This window comes from Haplochromis burtoni, unplaced genomic scaffold (genome assembly GCF_018398535.1).
Source record: "Haplochromis burtoni strain Fernald_Lab_line unplaced genomic scaffold, NCSU_Asbu1 Contig_83, whole genome shotgun sequence".
Taxonomy (NCBI): Eukaryota; Metazoa; Chordata; class Actinopteri; order Cichliformes; family Cichlidae; genus Haplochromis; species Haplochromis burtoni.
This window is the reverse complement of record NW_024582444.1, coordinates 1,847,511-1,863,857: the sequence shown is the minus strand read 5'-3', so window position 1 is coordinate 1,863,857 and position 16,347 is coordinate 1,847,511. Positions and strand designations below refer to the sequence as shown.

The following is a 16,347-nucleotide window of genomic DNA, read 5'->3' as shown; positions in this document are numbered from 1 at the left end:
TAAAGCACTTCTGGATGGATGCAAACTGCATTTCGTTGCAATGTACCTGTGCATGTGCAATGACAATAAAGTTTAATTCTATTCTATCAATTTTCGAATCAGTGGGGGAAAAAAAAAAAAAAAGACAAATAAGTAAATGGCGACTTAAATTTTTGTTAAGTACTTTTTGCCTATTAAAAAACATTCAACTCAAGACTCATTCCTCGCTGTGATTTAATGAGCGGTCAAGTAACTTTAAACTTTTCCTGCTCATACATGCTTGGAGCGATCTTGTCACTGAAGTGGACGCGCGATGGGATATCATAGCGTGGCTCAAGCACGTTCATCATAGTTTAAACTAGTGCTGTCAGTGTAAATCTCGTTAAGATGACGTTAATGCCATAACTGCATTAACGTGTTAACTAGTTACCGCGGATCGCCCTGTGCGTGGGGCTGCACGGCGTCAATGCGTCAACTAGCGCATTGACTAGTTTAAACCCCGTTTTGCACAACAGAATACGGCCTCCCGTCTGCAGCTAAACACCCCAATAGCTTTTGTAATAGCTTTAGCCCGGTCGGACTGGGCAGCAAAGGACTGCTTAAATACCGCAAACTCCTCTGCTCCTCCACTTGGACCGCTAGCGCTGACCATAGCTATCGCTTGACAGACTGATCACGTGCACCATACACATACTTTTTTCTTCTTTTTCGAATCTTCGGATCACGTGCGTGCTGAACTGTGGAGTGGGATCGGTTCGGATTACGGATCAACCATGATCTGTTGCACCACTACTGGTTTGTTAATCAAATTACTCTAATTTTTCCTGTTATTAAGATGTTCCGATGGCACTGTTCCCTCTCTGTGATGGAGAGTTGAAAACAACAACAACAAAAAAGATAGCTTATAGGTGATAACTGTGTTAATGAATGCTGTTCTGCAGTATTCTGATGTAGAACATGACTGATTGATTATACAAAGCAATGTGTTCTGCACATGCGCGTGGACGTTGACCTACAATGGTGGAACGCACACACAGTAACAAATGCAATTTGACTTTTACAGAATGCTAATCTTAAAGGCGCAATTTAGTACAGTGGAACCCCGACTTACGAAATTAATCTGCTCCCGAGGGTCTTTCGTAACTCGAAAATCTTTGTAAGTCGAAGCACCCATTGCGCGTTTTGAGTGAGGCGATGCTGAACGATAGGCTATAGGCTAATTGCTAACTAGAACAACGTCGTTCAAGTGGAACCGCGAAGCGCAAGTACGGAAGCCAAGGGGTTGTTACATGATTTGGAAGGCATTGTAGGCTCAGCCAATCAGAGCCAGCAGATTTCATTACTCGGGCATTTTGCCGTAAACACGGGCAGAAATACTGTCGTTCAGTGCCTTCGTAACTTGAATTTTTCGTGAAACGGGGTATTCGTAAGTCGGGGTTCCACTGTATAACTTTTTTCCTTTTGGACCACTTGATTTACTAGTCTTTTAAACAACTGGTTCAATGCATGCAGTTTTTATGTCCCGATAACCACAGAAATGATTTTTGGTATTCATTTATCTTTATTTTACATGGAAGTCCCACTGAAATCAAATCTCTTTGACATGACCAAGGTAACAAACTCAAAATACAATAAAATCAAATATAATGTAAAATGCGAGACAGTATAGGATATACTATATACACAGGTGTGCACATAAGTGGTCCACAGGTGCGCATGTGCTGTCAAAATAAAAGACGCACCAGATAAGAAGTTGCAATGCGCGTTTGCATACATAAGATTTTCTGAAAGAGGACAGACATTTGCTTAGAACTCTTAAAGCTGTCGAAGAAGCTCCTTTAAGCAATTACTTTGGTGTTCCTCCACTTCCAAAGAAATGTCAGAAAGAGTCCGAACCGCAAAAGAAGCGCGTATTCTCGGAAAAGTGGTTGCAGGAGGTGAACTGGCTTCAAACAAATGATGAACACACAGAGATGTGGTGCAGAATATGCCGTGAAAATCCCACTCTAGCAGACAAAAACAGTGCCTTTTATATGGACGCAAACACACGTTGGAACTTCTTATCTGGTGCGCGTCTTTTATTTTGACAGCACATGCGCACCTGCGGACCACTTATGTGCAACCCTGACTATATACAAATAGCCACAAAACAAAAACATGACTCTAGTGACTCTAGCAGACCCTTGTCGTTTTCTTTTAATGCTTTTAAATTCACAAGAAATATAAGACCACTGAAGTTTAGGCCTTTCTGTAAACTATTTCATGTTTAATTTTTAAAACAATTAGCAGCTGATTCTGTTGATCTTACCGGTATCACTTTAGACCAACCGCCATGTTTACTGTGTCAGGTTAACACTGGACTTTACCATGTACACCATCTCTCTTTGTTCTTGCTTACAACATTACTCTGGATTTTGGAACCACATAACCACCCTGAAAAAAAGTCAGCATCTTGTGTTTAAAAACAAAAAAACAAAACAAAAAAACACTCACTATTCTATGATTTTGAAGCTAACATGAACACATGCTTAGTGAGCTTCAATGCTGCTGGCACCTGGGGCCACGATAGCACTAAGCTCCTTAGTGGCCTAGACCAGACGACTTCAAGTCGTGACACAGACCACAAGTCCTTCATACAGCTGACAGTGCAATGTAAAGAAGAGACTGGATGGTCGCTAAAAGGATTAACCCCAGACACTGACAGAGGACCATAAGAGCATGTTGCCCTTGTTTATGTCACAGTCTGCTGCATTGTTCTCGTCCACTTCACCCTTTAGACCGCCTTAAGATAAATGAAAACTGCAAGGTGCCTCACTGGAAACTGTTCATAATAATATTTATATTTTACAGATGAGCATCTGCTTAAAACGGAAGCATTCAACCACTGCAAACATTTAGCCTGTAATATCCTAGAAGGAGCTCCTCTCTCCTGCCTGCAAACATGATGACTGACTGAGATGACAGGACAGAGCAAATGATTTTAGCTGATCTCATCTCTCACCATGGTGTAAAAACAGCGATTTGACCAAACATACCATGCTCCATCTATTACAGAACCAAGACAATCTCTGTTACTTCTGCACCTGCCCGACACTTCTGAACATCACCATTAAGGAGAAAATACTTTAAAAGAACACACAGGCAAAAGTTATTGCAAATAAATAAACAATAATTGAAGAACGGTATAAAATTCACAAACACCTTTTTAAATCTTCTAAGTTATTACACTGAGAGGCAAATGTGTTTAATTACAAGGTTAGGACAAAAGGAACTCATGCGGGGGCGATTTGTTTGCAACCTTCCATTCTCTTAAATTAATTTTTTTTTTAAATAAAATAAAATACAAAAATTCTGTTAATGAGTTTTCTACACAAAGATATAAACAAATAAAAAAGGAAAACCATACACACTTATTAGTGTATGAACATAACTGCTTATTTTCTAGTTAGAAACCGGGTGTTGTATCATTTGTAAACATTCACATAATCATTAAGCTATTAGAAACATGTTTATGCAACATTTTTTTAAGACACCTCTATTTCTACCACTAACTAGCCTCTACGTGTGAATTCATGAAGTTTATGAATGCAGCTTGCTAACCAACTTCAGTAGCACTGGATAATAACTTCATAGTCTCATTCAAATATGTCAACTTATGGCTTGAACAAACCCAATAAGGTGGCTGAAAAAGCACCAACACTGAAGCTTCAAAATGTGTAGTCCAAACTCAGTGGGTGGATACGACCATCTTTTATACCATCTATTATTCTCCCTCACTTTTCCCAAGATCTGGTTCGAGGTATAACAGAATGACCAATGGGTAACTTCATGGTCGCGGGTCCATTTTTTCATACTGTCTGATACACAGAAGTAGCTAGAGAACAATTCAGATTAGATATGAAACTGAAACTGTTTCAGTGAGACGGTGAAACAAATAAGTCTGCGTTCAAAGAACCAGCCCAATAATTAGTTAAGTGCATTTATGCAATCCTATAATCACAGGATTTAAGATTTTGATTTTTCATGGCTGAGCTTACAATAACAAGGGGGAAAGACAGCGTCCCTTTTCTTCTGTCTTCAAAACACACAGTTCCTACAGTGCAGGATTCTTTTTTCTTTTTTTTTTACAATTATAGAAAGAAGGAACCTTTGAAAAGAAAAGTCAAATTAAACAACCTTGTGATTGTCCATAGGTGTGCAGCCATGGGTCACAGCAGCCAGCAACTGACTGTGGAAGATTTAAAGAATATCTGAGAAATGACACTTCTATATTCTAGATACTTGGTGATTTCTGCAAGCAATTGATTGTGCATTTACATAAAAAGAATAATATAATCATACTATGATATTGCCCAATGTGATTTAATTGCTCTAAACCTTTATTATTAAACCAATGCCAACGTCTTTAGATGGACAAACAAGTCAACGTGGTGTCATCGGCACATTATCCATGAGGCGATCAGTAGAGTGTACACAGCATACCGAACACTTTCAATTTAGCAGTCAGTGAAAAGGACAGAGATGTCCTCCCATCTTGCTCCCGATGCTCATCGTTATCCACAAAGCTCTTCACGCCTCTCACCAAGAGCTACAAATGTACCCATGAAATACTCTCAAACCGTGAAGGTGAAAGATGACTAAACCCCCATTAAGACTACAATAACAGGCAGTGATGTCAGCTACGCCTCAGCTCCTCCCGACTCAAATACGCGTTATGTTCAGTTTAACAAGCAACATGCACAGGTGACCCAGACCTTACCGCACTTGTCAAATGAACACTGTATAAACGCACCGCTATCTAAGCGGTGTAGAAATTCATTACTAATTGTAATGATGCAATCATGAGAATAATTTCACTGAACCTGCTAGGCACTCCTACATTCACCTTCTTCTTATCAACCAAACTACTTCACAATGATAAGGCAAGATTTTACACGGGCTCAAAATAGGGCTTTGCAGAAGGAGACTACATACGTGAGCAAGACTAGTCCACATACAGTTAAGGCCAACGTCTCAGCTGCCCTACTTAAAAGACGTCTATGCATTTCCCTGTTATTTCTCGTCACTTCACACACCAAAATCTATTCTATTTTACAACCAAGTAAATTAATCACCATTTACAAAAAAATAATAACAATGAATGTCTGTGAAGGTTCTCAGTCATCCAGGTCATCGTAGTCAAAGGAGCTTGACAATGAATAATAAAACTCTAAATTCTCTATCCTGGGTAATTTTGTGTTGGAAGACAACCAAAGCCTCCTTTTTTCAACTTCAAAGTATAGACAGAGGAAAAACAAAACAAAACTGCACATTATAAAACAGGAAAATAAAATACACTGGATAAGCTGAATCAAAAGCATGACCCTAAAAACTGACTTGGCATGGTTTATAGACAATTTAAACCATCACATTTTTTTTATTTGTTTGTTTGAAATTTGTTTAAAATAAAGACTTTCAGAAAGGTTTGGGTTCTTCACTTAAGCTATTAGTTATACACCATAATAAAAGAGCCTACAGGCAGAGATTAGAAACAGAACTAATCATGCCTTTTTAACTCCTTGATAAAATGTACAGCCTGTGGGTACACGTGTCTCGACTGAGTTTATGACTAGACAGAGGGGCATATGTTGTTTTGTTATTTAGATAAGACATAATTTCACAATGTTTACATGCAGACCCAATGAAGCAAAAAGGTGACAAAAACCAACCAAACCCATTAGTATTTGCTCTGTTCGTGTCAAACTGCTGAGCAATGCCCCTCCTTATGGATGACCTTCAGGCCAAACAAGTCCCTTCTTGCATAGACTAAAGCATATAGCAATGTTTGCTTACTAACCAAACATCATGACAAAGCAATCTGTTTTATTCCACTTGCAAGCCCTGATACTTAAGATTTTCTTAATTATGTCATTTAAGTTTATTCTATTAGTCTAGAACTTCAGCTTAAAAGTTATTCTCACGACCAAAGTGCTGCCAACAGTCACAGCCCATGACATAAAAAATCCAAACTATTTCACAATCTTAAAAATGGTACCAAAAAATACCCAAACAACTACAACAAAAACCTGCATATTAATAGAAGCAGGCATCTCAAACATATTATAAACAAATCAGAAATGCATGCATAAATGTAGCACTGAATTGAACCTTTACCTTAGTATATAAAATATAATTTCACGCTATAAGATGGACAGTCTAATGAACAAGCACTGGCCTTCGCGTTCCGTGTTATGCAATAGCAACTGGTAGACAAATCAATAATGATTCAATTAGCAAAATTGGGCTTAGAAGACAGTTTTGTGCACAGCAATTTAAATCTGCATAGTATTTTTCCATCAGACTCCACTCTGACTGTAATTCCTAAAATGCAGGTTTAAATATGGAGGAAAACTACCAAAGGTCCCAAGACTGCTTCATGTATTACAAATCATAGACGAGTTTTAAAATCTGGATAGGGTGACGTCTTTCTAAGCCTCTGTGGCCACAAGGGCAAAGTTGCAGTACAGCCTCAGCAACGCCCTTTCCAGCTAGCGTTAGCTTAGCACGACAAGTGCACCAAGTCCGCTAATAACCACACGCTGGATTCCTGGATCACCACACCGTCAACATAACAAAATATACAAAGGGCGTCTGTCCACACCAACGAACAGCTAAAACATCCAGCCGCTTGTTTGACAAAAAATAACTGCTACCCGATATATGTGAAGGCGGAGAGGGTATGAGCCCCAAGTTTGGGATGTTATTGCCAATATTCCCAATACGAGACAACACAAAAGGCTTCAACTTTCAGAATTCAGAACCTTAATTTAGGCGTTTTCCAGCCGCATCAGATCCTTTGCAGCTGACCGTGAGAAATATGACAGCACCCAGGTTAGCTTAGCCGGCTAGCACACCACGTTAGCTCATCCGAACTTCCATAAATAGGCGTAGCTAACGTTAGCTCGATCTACAGGGAGGGTTCACAACAAGCGCCCAGATGCAAGTCATGCATAGTCCGAGAGTCGCGACACTTGCTTTTAAAAATCCCAGTCACACTCGGGGGCGTTGAATAACCTCACCGTGAGACTGTCTCAACGTTCAACCTCCGAGTCGATGATCTTATGCGGGCGAACTTTTGCCACTTAGCTTAGCTCTCGGCCTCTCCGCCATTTTGAGGTTGGAACGGGAAAGCGCAGACACTGCAGGCAATTCGTCGTCAAAATAACAAGTCTCACTAAGTGCCAAAACAAAAATACACATTTGTTACAACTAATAACTTACCATAAGGCAAATCTCATTCTCATATCTTCTTTCCTGGCCCGAGCATGCGACGGAATACCCTGGTTTTGATGTGATAATGGGACTTTTCGCATCACCGGCACGGACGGTCAGATTTTTCTCCTCTTGGTACCACCGCATTCGCCCGGCCCAGCTAACGGTCGCGGTTGGATATCGGGAGCGCGCACGTTCACATGAATGGTGGCGCGCAGCGTACAGATATCACGCTCTAAATATCACGCTTTAATTTTTTTTTTCTAAATTAAATGAAAAAAAAAAAAAACATAGTCACCATGGCGTTATAAGTCATTTTTATTGTCAGCTGCATCCATGTTTTGATTTGAATAGATGAAATTACACCGCCATGCTTCGGCTCTACAGATGTTGATTTATACTAAACAACTCACAGGAAGCTATATCAGAAATACTCGGATAGTTTTCAGATGGAATAAATATATAAAATATATAAAACTGTCGCTGTTTTTATGAAGTAGAAATGCAATCTCAAAGCCTAATCCTCTCATTTTTAAGCTTTCTGTTATTATATAATAGAAGAATAAAAAAATAAGATGATATTAATAACAACTAAATTGTGGTACACATCTAAATCAGTCTCACACAATAAAATGTATTCATTAAAGTGCCCACAGCCTACCTATTCTCACTCGAATGTTACTTGATTCACACAAGTAACATAAATGTTTCAGGTCTGTGGCCTATCGCACAATACAAAACACACACTTAATATAAGCCTATAAAATAGTTACTTAAAAAAAATCAATTTCTTCTGCATAATGGGAACCTATCTACTCTACTTTGTTCTGAGAAATGCTCATGGCACAAGTGTGAAACCCAGTGGACACTCAGGGTAGTGCAAGAAGACGACATGCCATTTCACAATCTGAGATATTAAACACTGTGGCTATATATTTTTTTCTCTGTATACACAGTGTAAAACTTACTGTGCTTTTCCATTCATCTAGCAGCACAATTCTTGCTTTTATTTATCTACTTTCACGACAAAAAGGAACTGAGTTGAACGTGTTTGCCATCACGTACAGTGCCGTACAGTTCGGCAAGAGCTTTATTATGGCACTGATAATCTATGTCTACTGACAACAGCAGAGCAAAGTCCTCTTTTAACAGGAGACAGGTGCACCTGGGTGACCTGTTTAATAACGGCATTGTTTTGCCTCGCTTTCATCCGCCATTGCTGCTCATTGTCCACGGTCACTTTCACAGATCATGCAGGTGTCCCATTGTGGTTGTGTTTTTAGTTCATAAGTCAGTATTGTTGTTTGTACTCCACAGAACTTAACAATTGATTTTCAAGCTCTTCCGTTTTCACTTTTACTTTTCCTTTAAACTCAGCCCGGAGCTCGTCAATTTCTTTTCCACTAGAAAGGAAAAGGCAAAACATATATAAAGTGAGAGGGAAAAGCACATTTACATGAACAGTTTTAATCAGGGAGTGTTAAACTGGGACATTAGTGGCTACTTTTGATCCTGTGTCTGTTTCAGTAATCACCTGAGGGGGATGAGAATGATTCCACATGTCAGGTTGAGCTGCTGGAGTATTGTGGGAAGGTTCGGTGTGGAAAACTAGAGAAAAACAGAGAGTCACAACCAGAAATATATGCACTGCATATCTGTGTATGTTCACATAACATCCAAACTGTGCAAACCTTTGGTGGTGGAATACAGGCACCAGGTGTGTTGCTGTATATTTGGTTGATGGCTTTCTGAAGGATCACAGCCTGCTGAGTGAGGCTCTTCAGGTATTCCGAGCTTTCCTTAGTGTTGTTATGGTTCTCACCAACCTACACATGTTCAGCAACAGTTAAAATCCAGAGCAGAATGCATGGACATAACACCAGAAAACACTTTATTCTAAAACACACCTGGCTCTTATATATTGAATAAGCTTCTTTCTCGTGGTGCAGAGCTGATCGAAACTCTCCTTTACTCTCATACACAGTGGCCAGCAGGTGATGACTGTGCAGAAGAAAGACATGGAAAGGCTATTTTTTTGCACAGAAAATTCAAATGTGAACAGGAAGATCACAGCAGTTGTCTCTCAAACTTTCTGTAACTGAATCTATGTTTTTTATGCAAGAAGAAGGAGCGTGAGGACAAAGTGTGTCACGTACCTGTTTGCGTGTTTCAGGGATGTGACACCGTGGTATTTTGAGGTTAAAGTTAAGGCATTCTGCAGGAACTTCAGGGACAGCTCATACTCCATCAGTCCATGAAGTACCAGACCTAGCATGCTCTAACACAGAGGAGCAAAACAGGGACACAAACGCACAAATGAGCTCTTACTCTTGAGTATTTCATGGATATGACCCACTTTGACCTTTTAACCAGTGCAATATCACATAGACTACCACTGTGTCACATAATATTGTGATTCTTATATAATGTGTTACATATTCTCAGACTTTGACTTTATATTTCACTCATTAAAATATCAAAAGGAGTCAGTTGAGGTGGTTCGGGTATCTGATTAGGATGCCTCCTGGGCAAGCATGTCCTACTGAAAGGAGGCCCTGAGGTAGACCTGGGGTTTACATCTCTTGGCTGGCCTGGGAACACTGACACACCAACAGGTTTTCTGCTTTTCGGAGTTCTTATTTTCCTCAACTGTTTTGAATGGCCAAATAAAAAAATCTTGATGGTAAGAGGGTTGGTTTTTTTTACATTAGAAAAGCAGCTCAACCGCAGCTGTCTCTCTGATGTACTCATATATAATAGTGTCGCTTCTGATTACGTCCAATGAAACCTGAGCATCCTTATCTCTGCCACCTCAAGCTCCACCTCGTCTTTTTGCTGTCTCTATACCGTACATCATAGCAGGTCTCACTACCATTTTGTAAACCTTCCCCTTCAGTCTGTATTGGCCCCAGCTTTGAAAAGTTGACCTCAGGTATTTAAACTTATCTACCTTCACTGTCTTAACCTTTCTTTTTGCCTCCCCTCATTCACACACATGTATTCTATCTTGCTTCTATTAACTTTCATCATTTGTCTCTTCAGTAAATACCTCCACCTCTCCAGGCTTTCCTCCACCTGCTTTCTAATCTCACTACAGATCATCTACAATATCATCTGCGAGCATTATAGTCCATTGAGACTCCCGCCTGATGTCATCTGTCAGTCTGTCCATCACTACTGTCAACAAGAAGGAGCTCAGAGCCGATCCCCGACGTAGCCTCCACTTTGAACCCATGTGTCACTTCTACTGTACACCTCATTACTGTCTTTCCCATCCCTCGCATACTTCTCTGTGACTTTTGACTTCCTCATGCAGTACCACACTTCCTCTCTTGTCACCCTATAATATGCTTTCTCTAGAGCCACAGACACAGTCAAGCTAATTCTGGCCTTCTCTATACTTCTCCATCAACACTCACAAAACAAACGTCACATCTGTAGTGTTCTTTCTTGGTCATCACCTCTCTTCTTAACCTAACCACAGGTGGGACACAAGCCTGTGTGCTCCTAGTGGCGGTCACAAGCCCGGATACATGGGGAGAGCGGTATCAGGAAAGATACCCACCATAAAATCTTTGCCAAACCAAACACGCTAATATACTTTTTTTTAAAAGATTATTTTTTTGGGCCTTTTTGCTTTTAAAGTATGTGGTCACCTGCTCAATAAATAAATAAATCAGGTGGGATCTCACTTACATCCAGTAATGCTACTTGTGGATGATCATCTCCACCAACAAGCAGGGTGAGGTACCGAGCACGATACAGCAGCTGTAGAGAGGTCAAGTGGCGGCCTCCAGCAAAGCAGTAGAGGGTCAAAAAGGTCTGAAGCATAAAATGATAATATATCAAAGACATATTTTAATAAATACAGTTAAGCGTTTGGCTAGTTTTTGTTTTAATTTCTACATGGAAAAAATAATCTCTAGATCCAGTCGGTAACAGCTGCAGAACTGTGAGGCCAATATGAGCAAACTTGGGTTCTAGAGATGGATTTTAAAAAACATGATAAGTGTCTTTATCCACATCACAGGGTCAAGACTTGAAAAACAAAAACAAAAATGATGCTGATGTTAATGAAACTATCCTTTTTTTTTCTTTAACTGCAGATCTGTAAATAGAGCACCACAACTGCTATATTCATTCTAGTCATAGTAATGTTAGGTATCCTAATCAGGGATTGTGCCACTGAAAAATATCACTATATATATATATTTTAATAAGATGTGTGGACTGGAGATCGTTAGGGTGGAAGACAACACAAATAACATAACAAGACTGTCTGTAAATTAATGAAAAAGTGACGAAACTCACATAATCTTGTATGGTCTGTGGATGGTCTATACCATGCAGTCTCTCAGAACTCATTACGGCCTTTTCCTGGTGGCTGAGGGCCTGCAATGCATGGACACGTTACAGGAAAGATTGCTGTACATAGCTATGGTCTGCTTGATTCAGAAAGTTAAGTACTGGTTCATTGTATAAATTAACATAATGAATATTTACATCTGCGTTTTCTCCCAAGATGTAGCTGAGCCGTCCGAGGAGGCGCAGGCACATGCACACGTCCTCATGCAGGACCCCACAAACACTGCTGAATAGAGTCAGGGCCTGACTAATCAAGTCGTAGCATTCCTTGAGAAGCCCTAAAATCAAACACAAAATACTATTAATGCACAGCAAATAAACAGAAATGAATATCTGCTCCTCATATGAGGACTGGCTTTCGAGCAGATCCATTATCAGGATCTGTATTGACAATGTGCCTCATAGATCGTGTTAAATACAGGGAGTGCAGAATTATTAGGCAAGTTGTATTTTTGAGGAATAATTTTATTATTGAACAACAACCATGTTCTCAATGAACCCAAAAAACTCATTAATATCAAAGCTGAATGTTTTTGGAAGTAGTTTTTAGTTTGTTTTTAGTTTTAGCTATTTTAGGAGGATATCTGTGTGTGCAGGTGACTATTACTGTGCATAATTATTAGGCAACTTAACAAAAAACAAATATATACCCATTTCAATTATTTATTTTTACCAGTGAAACCAATATAACATCTCCACATTCACAAATATACATTTCTGACATTCAAAAACAAAACAAAAACAAATCAGCGACCAATATAGCCACCTTTCTTTGCAAGGACACTCAAAAGCCTGCCATCCATGGATTCTGTCAGTGTTTTGATCTGTTCACCATCAACATTGCGTGCAGCAGCAACCACAGCCTCCCAGACACTGTTCAGAGAGGTGTACTGTTTTCCCTCCTTGTAAATCTCACATTTGATGATGGACCACAGGTTCTCAATGGGGTTCAGATCAGGTGAACAAGGTGGCCATGTCATTAGTTTTTCTTCTTTTATACCCTTTCTTGCCAGCCACGCTGTGGAGTACTTGGACGCGTGTGATGGAGCATTGTCCTGCATGAAAATCATGTTTTTCTTGAAGGATGCAGACTTCTTCCTGTACCACTGCTTGAAGAAGGTGTCTTCCAGAAACTGGCAGTAGGACTGGGAGTTGAGCTTGACTCCATCCTCAACCCGAAAAGGCCCCACAAGCTCATCTTTGATGATACCAGCCCAAACCAGTACTCCACCTCCACCTTGCTGGCGTCTGAGTCGGACTGGAGCTCTCTGCCCTTTACCAATCCAGCCACGGGCCCATCCATCTGGCCCATCAAGACTCACTCTCATTTCATCAGTCCATAAAACCTTAGAAAAATCAGTCTTGAGATATTTCTTGGCCCAGTCTTGACGTTTCAGCTTGTGTGTCTTGTTCAGTGGTGGTCGTCTTTCAGCCTTTCTTACCTTGGCCATGTCTCTGAGTATTGCACACCTTGTGCTTTTGGGCACTCCAGTGATGTTGCAGCTCTGAAATATGGCCAAACTGGTGGCAAGTGGCATCTTGGCAGCTGCACGCTTGACTTTTCTCAGTTCATGGGCAGTTATTTTGCGCCTTGGTTTTTCCACACGCTTCTTGCGACCCTGTTGACTATTTTGAATGAAACGCTTGATTGTTCGATGATCACGCTTCAGAAGCTTTGCAATTTTGAGACTGCTGCATCCCTCTGCAAGATATCTCACTATTTTTGACTTTTCTGAGCCTGTCAAGTCCTTCTTTTGACCCATTTTGCCAAAGGAAAGGACGTTGCCTAATAATTATGCACACCTGATATAGGGTGTTGATGTCATTAGACCACACCCCTTCTCATTACAGAGATGCACATCACCTAATATGCTTAATTGGTAGTAGGCTTTTGAGCCTATACAGCTTGGAGTAAGACAACATGCATGAAGAGGATGATGTGGACAAAATACTCATTTGCCTAATAATTCTGCACTCCCTGTACAAGGAACTGAGTGGCACAATACAGCACATATAGCATAAATGCGGTCATGTTTAATATGTGCACATGCTTGGTATAAACGCACATATTTAAGTGTGTCATAAAATCATCCACACATGTCTACATGTAGACTGATGAGATGACTGTACAGGTTATTGATTGCTTACTGTTCTTATATAAGCTGGAAAGCCTTCTTGAGATGATTTCAATATAGGTGATGAGGTCCAGCATCCACCTACCTTGCTCTGTGGCCTGCACTATAAAGCCAGATGGGCTTAGCAAGCCATATAGAGCTTAAAGTTGGCGTATGAAAGTGGCTGTCTCTTTACCTGGCTATATCACCATGGTAACTTATGGTGAGTGCAACATTAAAAGACATTTGCTTGGTTTTTGTGACTGACTGGCTGCTGAAGCTCCATATTAGATTAAGAATGTATTTTATTACAGAATGAGAAGTGTGGATCTTGTATCACTGGCATTAAAATAGAGTCAGTGTCGCCACTATGAACAGGAACAAAGAACTATACTCTTTCAATTTGCATGTGAGAACTTCCTCACACACAGAGCACATTAGGAAGTTACTTTTAAAACAGTGATTTTTCTTTCTTGCAATGCAAATGCAAACAAATAACAAATAGCGCGTTAAAACTTCCTGTTGATTGTGTAAGCATACTGTTAACGCTTCTTCCCACGCCACACATTTGCCCCTATCAGATGTGTGATATTTTTAGTTAGTGACATTTAGAGTTTGTGTTGATGTTTGGAGGGAAGCAGCTCCTGCTGCTGCAGGATGTTAAAATGTAGGGATCTCAAACTCCTTTTACATCGAGGGCCACATTTAATTTTACTGTAAGAAAAAGAAGAAGAACACATACACTGTATATTATGCTGTTTACGTCTATATTTGTGCTTATGTCTCACCCTGCTGCACTGCCAGCTGGGCTTGCTGAACAAGCCGCGTGGCATCCGATGACGTAGGCTTGAGATGCCGGACCACGGGAAACATGTTGACAATGTCCTCCTCACCAAATGCCGGCCTGTGTCGAGACTCAAACACATATTCCCTCAGCTGCACCTGAACACAGAGAAAGGGAATGGAGGAGGAAAGCAGATGCACTTTAAAAGTTGGATTTAATAACTTTGTGGTTTTTGGTCTGATTTTCTGCTCTAAGCACAGTAAATTGTGAACTTCAGCCACCAAAAACTCTGAAGCTTGATGTCAATATTCTATTTCTTGTGTAAAACCACAAGAAATACAATTATGGATTTAAGAGAAAAACTAAAGTAAAAAACATTCACTTTTCACCCATGAATGTCATGATTAAAACTATTTAACAAATGTTAAATAAATGTAATAAATGCAAAAACAGCTCTATATGCCTCTTAAGTCGCTTAACTTTAGATCCTAGACTGCCACACTGTTCATTAATACATTCACTGGCCACTTCATTAGGTATGCCTGTTCAGCTGCTTGTTAAGACAAATATCTAATCAGCCAGTCACATGGCAGCAACCTGTGACATGGGCAAAATCATCATAATGGGGGCAAAATGTTATTTTAGTGACCTTTAACATGACATAGTTAATTTCAGAAAGTGCTGATCTGCTGGGATTTTCCTACACAACCAACTCTAGAGTTTACAGATCTTGGTCCGAGAAAGAGAAAATATCCAGTAAGCGGCAGTTCAGTAGGTGAAAATGCTTTGCTGATGACAGAGGTCGGAGGAGAATATCAAGACTGCTTCAGGCTAATAGGAACAGGAAAGAACAGGATATGGATGCTATAATTCAAACATGTTGCCTGATTTCATGAATCTCGTTTTCCGTTGCAACATTTGGATGGTAGGGTCAGAATTTAAAGTAAACGACATGAAAGCATGGCTCCATCTAGCCTTTTAACACCAGGCTGATGGTGGTGAAATGCTGTTGGGGATATTTTTCTGGGCTCATTACTACCGACTAAGTATCATTTAAATACCACAGGTTACCTGAGTACTGTTGCTCACCATGTCCACAGTGCACCCAAAATTAAAATCTCTGAGCAGTGTTTTCAACACCTTGTTGAATCTATGCCACAAAAAATGAAGGTAGCGCTGAAAGCTGAGGATTATTTGAATTGAAATCTTTGGTAGTATGTTATCTCTTTTTTTCTAAGGCTGATCATCTTGTTGATCAGCCTTGTTGGCTGAGAATCATCTGTCGACTTATTGCTATTAATACAATCAAAATGTATTTGTCATTTAATTGTTATTGAAATTTAAATGTTTTGGATATTAAAAAATGTATTCTCTAATTTAAAAAAAATATTCTTGGATAAATGTAGGATAACATTGAATCCAGATCTTATCTTTTTTGACCTTGAAAGAACAGAAGTGTGGCAAAAAAATAAACTAGATTACCTCACGTCAGCTTCTGCAAAGGGGTAGAAATGTTGACTCATGGTCAGTGATCAGCATTTTTATGTATTTTTTCTCCATATTTTTGTCCCGTCTGTTATGTCTTGACCAAATAAAGCAGTGTGTTGAGTATTCTATGATACAGATGTTGTGATTTCACGTAGCATTGGCAGTATGGAGACTTATGGGATGGAGACTTAATTTAAGTTCATAGGTTGCTGTATTATGAAGAGATGTCTGACCTGGATGCCTGTCTTGATGGCAATCTCTCTCAGCAGGGAGATCCTCTGAAGGTTGTGCTTTTCTATTATTTCATCTATACTTTCACTGAACACAGAGAGGATGACAGTGTGAAAGTCTTGCTGCACATATCCA

The 16,347-nt window shown here is 39.8% G+C and overlaps 2 protein-coding genes across 7 annotated transcripts in view; both read right to left on the bottom strand.

Moving 5' to 3' along the window:
- LOC102305679 (lissencephaly-1 homolog B) overlaps positions 1–7,428 on the bottom strand; it is a 16,369-nt gene extending 8,941 nt beyond the window's left edge. Inside the window, exon 1 of one of the 3 annotated variants that reach the window (XM_005926299.3) lies at positions 7,240–7,428. The gene's annotated coding sequence lies outside the window, so the exon portion shown is untranslated. The other 2 variants (XM_005926300.3, XM_014334869.2) reach the window with 2 other exon arrangements.
- An 83-nt stretch (positions 7,429–7,511) lies between these two features.
- Positions 7,512–16,347, bottom strand: part of LOC102306182 (clustered mitochondria protein homolog) — a 21,917-nt gene continuing 13,081 nt past the window's right edge. For all 4 annotated transcript variants that reach the window (XM_014334864.2, XM_014334866.2, XM_014334865.2 and 1 more), the window contains exons 21-30: positions 16,215–16,299; positions 14,498–14,651; positions 11,734–11,873; positions 11,542–11,622; positions 10,927–11,052; positions 9,387–9,508; positions 9,138–9,231; positions 8,922–9,056; positions 8,765–8,838; positions 7,512–8,633 (exon numbers count right to left, since the gene is read on the bottom strand). In XM_014334864.2, coding sequence (XP_014190350.1) covers positions 8,522–8,633; positions 8,765–8,838; positions 8,922–9,056; positions 9,138–9,231; positions 9,387–9,508; positions 10,927–11,052; positions 11,542–11,622; positions 11,734–11,873; positions 14,498–14,651; positions 16,215–16,299 — 1,123 coding nt within the window. In that variant the 3' untranslated portion in view covers positions 7,512–8,521. The remainder of the gene's footprint in view (positions 8,634–8,764; positions 8,839–8,921; positions 9,057–9,137; positions 9,232–9,386; positions 9,509–10,926; positions 11,053–11,541; positions 11,623–11,733; positions 11,874–14,497; positions 14,652–16,214; positions 16,300–16,347) is intronic.